Below are 8,941 nucleotides of genomic sequence, written 5' to 3'. Positions count from 1 at the left end.
TTTTTTTTTTTTTTTGAGACAGAGTCTTGCTATGTCGCACTGGCTAGACTGCAGTGGTGTCATCATAGCTTACTGCAACCTCAAATTCCTGGGCTCAAGAGATCCTCCTGCCTCAGCCTCTCAAGTAGCTGGGACTACAGGCGCACACCACCATACCCAGCTAATTTTTTCTATTTTTTTCGGTAGAGATGGGGTCTCGCTGTTGCTCAGGCTGGTCTTGAACTCCTGACTTCAAGTGATCCTCCTGCCTTGGCCTCCCAGAGTGCCAGGATTACAGGCATGAGCCACTGGGCCCTGCCTCAGCATATTCTTGTATTATTCAGGATAGGCTGGGCTATGCTGAGACAATATCAGCCCCAGAATAGCAGTGGTTTTGAAACAATAAAAATTTATTTCTGGCTCATGCTATATCCCTGTCTTGGAACAGCTGTGGCTGTACTTAACATTATATCTACACTTTGATTAAGACCCATTGTGGTTGAGCACATCTACCTGGAACATTATCACCAGCCTTGGAGCAGAGGCAGAAACTTCATGGGGAAGTACTGTTGATGCTTAGAGCCTTCTCCCAGAAATGGCACATTTCACTTCTCATATATTAATTGATTGAAGGAAGTCACATGGCCATGCTTGTCTTTAATGTGAAAGGGAAGTATATCCTTCCCAAAGGGAAAAGGAAGGGGTGGGGCAGTAAATATTTTATGACAGTATTACAGTCCATCACAATTCTAAAAATATTACCTTTTTTTGTTTCCCACTATGTACCTAGCACATTGCCTGCCTCTTAACCTCTCTGTACTTCAGTTTCCCATAATAATAGTACATATCTCATAGGGCCATTGGGTCAGTTAAATGTGTTAATGTACATAAAGTACTTAGAACAATAGCTGGCATAAAGCAGGCACTCAGCTAAACAGGCAATTACAATGTGAAATAACAAGTGTTACAGTGGGGGAAGGAAAGTACAGGAAAATATGGGAATCCTAGTCTAGGGCTCAAACCTGAAAGATAAATTAGCTTAGTGAAGCGGTTAGAGGAAGTGGTAATATGTTCTGAGGCAGAGGAAGCAGAATGTGCACAGGCTTCTGGGCAAGAGAGAACATGCCTCTGATTTCCTGAAAATATGTCATGTATCCTTGAGGTCTGATTGAGACAAACTATAGATATTAAGAGTAAAAATAATGTCACAAGTTTATATTTTCAAGAAAGTTTAGCCTCAGAAAATTTTAAGTGTAAGTATTTTGTGTATGTTCTTACTGAAGTAATTGAAAGCTTAAAATATTTGCAGTCATTTCATTAAATATTGTCAATTTGATTTATCACAGTTCTGTCTCTTCTATAAATATTTTTTTTTCAGGCATACAAATGGTGCATTGAGGCAATGAAAGAAATCACAGCAGGCTTGCCAGTCAAAGTCGTGGTGGATGTTTTAAGACAAGCTTCTAAGGTGAATATAATGTTAAAACTATTGAATGAATTATAGGATTTATCGGACTTTAAATTTGTTTTAATTAACCTATTTAACATAATTTTTCTGTACTCCATAGACATAGGTCAATTTTCAAAGTTTCTGTGCTCGTTTTTAGAAATCTGGTTTCTAACTACACTATCCCACATAGACTTTAGCTAATTTTCCTTTACCAAGAAAACCTGTGAAATAATTTGAAATTGTTTCAGCTCAGTGAAGTACAGATCAAAGTAGTATTTGGAGACTGGGCGTGGTAGCTCATGCCTGTAATCCCAACAGGGATTTGGGATTTCTTTGGGAATCTTGCATGATACCAACTACACCAGCAGCACTGATTGTAATTCCAACACTTTGGGAGGTCAAGGTGGGAAGATTGCCTGAGGTCAGGAGTTGGAGACCAACCTGGGCAACATAGCAAGACCCTGTCTTTTAAAAAATATATATTTAAAAAAAAAAAACAAACAATTAGCCAAGCATGGTCATATGCACCTGTAGTCCTAGCTACTTGGGAGGCTGAGGCAGGAGGATTACTTGAGCCCAGGAATTTAACAGTGCAGTGAGCTATGATCATGCCATTGCACTTGAGCCTTGGCAACAGAGTGAAACCTTGTCTCAAAAAAAAAAAAGGCTGGGCATGGTGGCTCAAGCCTATAATCCCAGCACTTTGGGAGGCCAAGATGGGAGGATTGCTTGAGGCCAGGAGTTCGGTACCAGCCTAGGCAACATAGCAAGACCCCATGTTGACAAATGTGTATATATAAATTAGCTGGGTGTGGTGGCATGCACCTGTAGTCTTAGCTACTCAGGAAGCTGAGGCAGGAGCAGCCCTTGAGCCTAGTAGCGCAAGACTGCAGTGATTGAACCAATGCACTCCAGCCAGGGTAACAGAGCAAGACCCTGTCTCTAAAAAAATAAAACAAAAAACCTAAGTAGTATTAATATTTGGGAGCCATTCCAGCTTGAGTTTGTTTTTGTTTTTCTTAGACATTTATAGCAACCTTATGCCAAAATTGTGTGGGCTTTGGTCACTATTATCCTAAAGGATAGCCTACTATTAAATCTTTTAGTCATAGTATTGCACTCTCATAGCAAAACAGCTTGCTATACTTGACTCACTAAGTAATCCTTATTTGATTTTTCTCTATTATTTTCTTACTCTATAAATAAGTGCCTTACCTCTTTGAAGCCATTTAGTGGTATTTTAAAACTGTTCTTTTGGTGTAATGAAACCTTAAAGCATTAATGTACTTTCAGATACATTCTTTCTATCTAGAAGTTTCCCAAATTTGAATATTTCACTTCGGTCAATTTTACTTATGTAAATTCGATTAGAAGAAAGATTCCTAAATTGCAAATTTAGAAGAGGATAAGATTTCTGTGAAATATATTAAATCAGTCATTTTAGAGCAAGTAAACATCATAGATGTCTCGCTGTGTTGCCCAGGCTCGAGTACAGTGGCTTTTCACAAGTGTGATCATAGCACACTACTGCTTTAGCCTCCCAGGTACCTGGGAGTACAGGCATGTGCTATGGTTCAAAATAATTTTAAGAAATAATAGGAAGCCATGCATGGTGGTGCTCTCCTATATCCCAAGCACTCAAGAGACTGAGGCAGGAGGATCACTTGAGCAGAGGAGTTCAAGGGCAGCCTGGGCAACGTAGTGAGACCCTCATCTCTTTAAAAAAGAAAAGTGAAAGAAAAAGGAAAGAGAGATAATAGGAAAACTTGAAATCTGTGCATTTATAAATTATTAGGTGAAAACTATAAAACATTGTTTTCAGCCACTCCAGAACTAATATATAAGTACCTTCGAAAATACTGTGGTAAATCTCCCCCCCACCACCATTTTAGTTTAATAATATGGAAAAATGGGAGTACACCAACATTGTAAGGTAACTTTGTTGTAATAGGCTTGTACTAGGAATGACTTAAAACTTTAAACTCTATAATTTTCCAGGTTATATACAGATCTGTTTATAATAGAATTTTTAAATACTTGGAAAGAAATTACAAATAGAAATAGAAGCCATCTATTTACGTTTGGAGATTTTTTTTTCTTATCGACTATTATAGCCAGAATATATAAACTATACTTATTTTAGCACACTTAATGAACTGTTTCAGAGTTACTTAACAATTTTTCACTTTATCTTTAGGCTTGTGTAGTAAAACGTGAATTTAAGAAGGCAGAACAGTTAATTAAACATGCAGTATATTTGGCACGGTAAGTGATTGTTATTTAAAATATCATTTTAAGTTGTCTCTCCACTTTGTATCCTAATAGTTTTGTATCTTTTTATAGGGATCATTTTGGATCCAAACACCCAAAATATTCTGATACACTGCTAGATTATGGGTTCTACTTACTCAACGTAGATAATATCTGTCAGTCTGTTGCAATTTATCAGGTATGTTAATGGTTATCCTTTTCTTCTTTAAACCTAAACTGACTTGTTGACCTGTATTTGTTTGCAGTCTATAAGCCACTCTTTAGAAATAACTCTTTTACCTGGTATTCCATTTTTAAAGATAAATAAATAAATAAACAGCTCTAAGCTTCCCCCAGACACATACATAGGGCACACCATTATTTTATTAAGTATTATGTAGAAGACTTAAAAGTTAATGTTTTAGGAATTAAAGAAAATCATTAAGAAAAAGAATTGTTGGATTGTAGGCTCATATTTAGGAGTACTTTTCCATTTTTTATTTGCCCAAATGATGGCTTGTCTTTGTTGACTTAGCAAATGTCACTATAGCTGCCTTTGTAACAGCAAGGAAGGCCGTCGGTAATCATTTTAGGCCTTTTTTAGTCATTCTCAGGTAATTGCTCTAGACAAGATAGCCTTGATTTTACAGTTCACTTTTAAAGAAGGACATAGAGAAAAACATTGATGTGACTTCCAAGACATAGGAATGATTAATATTATTTTTTTCTTTGTTTTTTTCCACACCTGGATGGAAATCCAATTGATTATTATTATTAAGCCATTGCTTTTTAAGTCAGACTCCATCTTAAAAAATTCAGGCATTCTAGGTGACTTTCATGTTCTGTTGATTTAAATACAGCAGGATTTTCTTGGCTTCAAAACTTATGGGATTTAGTGTATAGAATATACATTTAAATTATTAGGATCTTTAAATAGGTCATCTTTTCAGAAGGTTTACAGTATTAACAAATATTTTTATGATTCTTTCAGGCCGCTCTTGACATTCGACAGTCAGTGTTTGGTGGCAAAAATATCCATGTAGCAACAGCTCATGAAGACTTGGCTTATTCTTCTTACGTTCACCAGTATAGCTCTGGGAAATTTGACAATGCGTTGTAAGTTCCATATTCCTTTTCTGTGAAGGATTAAATACTGTACTAAATGTACTTTATGGATTAAATTTGTCTTCCTGGAGCTTTAACAGGATGCCTAAAATGTTCTCGAAGTCATTTAAAATCATACCAATTTATTGGCCATTCATTTAGCCTTTATGTGGTTTAATATTGAGACTTGTATATCTTCATATACAGCATGACTTATCTTTTGAGTATTTCATTCAGTAATTTCTCTTTGAATAATATAGTAGCCTCTGGCTGAACAGAAAACTTAATAACCTAAAAACTTTTTGCTCAGAACATACAGAAATACTGAATAAAGTATAGCAATCATCTTTTTTAAATGCATAACTGAGTTTGCAAGCATGAGGGGAAATCTCCAAGGGCCATAATGGACACTATAATCCAAAGGATTAGACATGGACTATGGTATAACTGCTCTGGGGTGATGAAAAAGCTTAAGAGGTTTCTATAACCTTGGTTGAACATTCCTCGGTTTAAGAGACATTTAACCCACAGGAGGCGGGGTGGGGTGGGGGGAGATTAGAACTGAAACCCTCACCTGAAACCAAGATCAAGGCTACACCCTCAGGGAAAGGACAGACTGGGGGAAAAAAATCTGTCCATTGGTAGAGAGATGACAAGGATACTTGTCCATCTGTGCTTGGGGTAACAATTGAACCCCAGAAAAGATCCTCACAGGGAAATTGATAATTACAAACCTATACCACTCTTGAGTTTGGTGATAGTACATACAGGACCCCCAAGCAAAGAAAAACATTTAAAAGCACTTTGGGGCAGCTAGTTCCCCTGGGACACCTTGTGGGAGAAAATGTAAAACTCTTGGAAATAATGAGCCATCAACCCAAACTATATAGAAATCTTATAGATCTAGCTCTATCTAAAATGAATTCACCATTAAAAATTACAAAATACGTAAGGAGACTTTTCCTCTGAGTCAGCAGACAAAATGAACAGGATTAAAACTTTAGTTAACAGAACTTTTTGGTTGATGCTATAGAGTATATATTCGTAAATGACTAAGGACATAAAGTAGGTTGGCAAACGATGGCCTGCTGGCAAAGTTTTACTGGAACATAGCCGTGCTCATTTGTCCATGTATTTTCTATGGCTGCTTTCACACTACAGCAGCAGGGTTGAATAGTTGCAACAGAGAATGTATGGCCAACACTATCTAAAATATCTGGCCCTTTGCAGGAAAAGTGTGCTGACCTTGATATAAAAGAAGGAATCAGTAATATTTTAGAGGAAAAATAAAATAAAGAAAAAAGTCAGATTTTAAAATAAAACAACTGATACTTGCTATATACAACATAAGTGAACCATGAAACATTGTCCTTAGTAAAAGAAGCTAGTCACAGAGGATCACATATTGTATGATTCCATTTATGTGAAATGTCCACAGTAGGCAAATCCAGAGACAGAAAATAAATTGATAGTACTTAGGTTGAGGAGTTTGAGGGAAATGGAGAGTGGCTGCTAATAGGCATGAGTTTCTTTATGGGAAGATGAAAATATTCTAAAATTGAGTGATGGGTGTACAACTCTGTGACTGTACTAAAAACCAACTGTACACTAAATGGGTAAATTGTGTGCTATGTGAATTCTATCTTAATAAGAGAAGCAAAAATGGAAAGTAGTCATTGACACGAAAACTCAGAAGACAAGTTAAATAACAGATTAGTTACAACTAAAGAGAGAATTAGTAAATTGGAAGACAAATTTGAGAAAATGGTTACCTGGAAGATGAGGGTAGGACGCTAGAGTTGTTTGAAAGGAACTGACAGATAAAATAGGTAAATGGCTTTCCTTGTATTTGGTGAGATGGGCCAAAAACAAATAACCCAACCTGTCAGGCGAGAATACATACTGTTATGAAGAATAAAAATATGCTAAACTAAGTTTAGAGAGTGATGATAGATTTCTATTTTAAGGGCCTTTTAACTGGTCTGTTCTGGTAAGGCCTGTTCAGTAGGAGTGAGCCATGTGGAAGATCACAGGAAGAGCAATGCAGAGGGAAGGTAAAACAAGTACAAGGGTAAGAATGTGCTTTGCCTATTTAGGAAACTGCTAGGCCTGTTTTGCTGGAGGGAAAAAGAGGATTAATCTGAGGATGGTAGGAGATGAGGTCAGAGAAGTAGAAGAGTAAAAGATGTAGAGCCTTGTAGGCCATAATAAGGACTTCCTGTTTTATTCTGAGGGAAACAGGAATCCACTGGATGTTAAAAGTTCAGTCCACAACAGATTGGAAATTTAAAATAAACAAAAAACTGGTTCTTTACCACAAATAGTTTTAGAGGTACTCTCTATTAGTATTATATTACAGATTGTGATTTTTTTTAAGTCTTAAATCATTTGAATATTTATCTGTGTTGCAGATTTCATGCAGAAAGAGCTATTGGTATCATTACCCACATCCTACCTGAAGATCATCTTCTTTTGGCTTCTTCCAAGAGGGTGAAAGGTATCCTTTATAATCTAGTCTCAGATATTTTTAGATAATATGTGTATAAAATAGGGGTATTTGTTTATTTTCTTAGAGGTAGTACCACAGGATTAGACTGTATTACTAAGATAGCCAATTCACTGCAACTCACGGGTTTCCAGTGGTTCATAATGAAAGATTATTTGCTTCTCTCATACAATGTTGTTCATAAGCCAGAATTTCTTTCTTTTCTCTCCCTTTTTCTAATCCATTCTTGTATGCATTAATTTCTTTTGAAGATTGCATGGAGGAATAACACAAATGATTCCACAGTAACATGGATAGAAAACTAAAGATGAGTTTCATAGCTTTATAATGCAGGATTTTTTTTTTTTTTGAGACAAAGTCTCACTCTTTTGCCTGGGCTAGAGTGCCGTGGCGTCATCCTAGCTCACAGCAACCTCAAACTCCTGGGCTCAAGCGATCCTCCTGCCTCAGCCTCCCGAGTAGCTGGGACTACAGGCATGCGCCACCATGCCCGGCTAATTTTTTCTATGTATTTTTAGTTGTCTGATTAATTTCTTTCTATTTTTAGTAGAGACGGGGTCTTGCTCTTGCTCGGCTGGTTTCGAACTCCTGAGCCCAAACAATCCGCCCGTCTCGGCCTCCCAGAGTGCTAGGATTACAGGCGTGAGTCACCATGCCTGGCCCATAGTGCAGGATTTTTAAACTGAGCTTCATATCATGTCACCCTGAATGTTGCAAGGCTCTTGCCAAATAACCACTTTCTTCCTTTTCTTATTTTAACTTTTCTTTTAATCACCACCAAGGCTTTTTAATGCATTTATTTTGCTAACATGATTGGGTCACCCATGTAGTAATTCCATGCATGTTGGGTAAGTTTTACCTTCGTTCTGGAACTAGGGTTTTTTCCCTGTAGGTTTGCATTTTTTTAACTTATACAAGTAATACATGATTAATATCAAAAATTAAGAGTCAGATAGAAAAGAGAGAAAATAAATTAAGTTGCCTGAAAATTCCACCAATTCTGAAATCCTGAATCAACATTTTGGTTAATATCATTTTAGGCTTTGTTTTGTTTTGAGACAGAGTCTCACTCCATTGCCCTGAGTAGAGTGCCATGGCATCAGCCTAGCTCACAGCAACCTCAAACTCCTGGGCTCAAGCTATACTCCTGCCTCAGCCTCTCTAGTAGCTGGGACTACAGGCACACGCCACCACACCCAGCCAGGCTTTCCTTTTTTTAAATAAGATAATTAAATGAATGAATAATTTTTTAGTTTTATAATCTGATTTTTTCACTTAATATATAATGAGCATTTTTCCATTTCAATACATGTCCTTTTTTCTAACGTTTTTAACCTCCCCTCTATTATTAGATCTTTATATTGTTTTTAACCTGTTGTTCTTTCTTTAAAAATGGTACGGTGAAGTAAATCTCTTTTACTTACCTTTGTGCACATAGTTTCCCAAGAAATAAAATTACCTGGTAAAAGGATATGTATATTTTTAAGACATTAGATGGAATTTGAGTCTTGAATGCAGCTTTGAAATTGAAATGTCTTCTTGCCTGATTTGGTTGGTCAAGTGAGTGGGAGGTAATCGGTTCTTTAGCTGTGTTTGGTTAAAGGTAATGTTTTATAAAGTATAGTTTCAAAGTTATCAAAAGTGCTTAGGTA

General features: G+C 36.7%; 1 protein-coding gene across 1 annotated transcript in view; it reads left to right on the top strand.

Annotated features, from left to right (window-relative positions):
* APPBP2 (amyloid beta precursor protein (cytoplasmic tail) binding protein 2) overlaps positions 1-8,941 on the top strand; it is a 107,926-nt gene that overhangs the window by 91,309 nt on the left and 7,676 nt on the right. The window contains exons 5-9 of the mRNA XM_012648640.1: positions 1,358-1,447; positions 3,627-3,694; positions 3,773-3,878; positions 4,671-4,795; positions 7,195-7,280. Of these exons, the coding sequence (XP_012504094.1) occupies positions 1,358-1,447; positions 3,627-3,694; positions 3,773-3,878; positions 4,671-4,795; positions 7,195-7,280 (475 nt within the window). The remainder of the gene's footprint in view (positions 1-1,357; positions 1,448-3,626; positions 3,695-3,772; positions 3,879-4,670; positions 4,796-7,194; positions 7,281-8,941) is intronic.

Source organism: Propithecus coquereli, unplaced genomic scaffold (assembly GCF_000956105.1).
Source record: "Propithecus coquereli isolate 6110/MARCELLA unplaced genomic scaffold, Pcoq_1.0 Scaffold291, whole genome shotgun sequence".
NCBI lineage: Eukaryota > Metazoa > Chordata > Mammalia > Primates > Indriidae > Propithecus > Propithecus coquereli.
The sequence above is the reverse complement of the archived record's forward strand: the minus strand, read 5'-3'. Positions and strand labels throughout refer to the sequence as shown.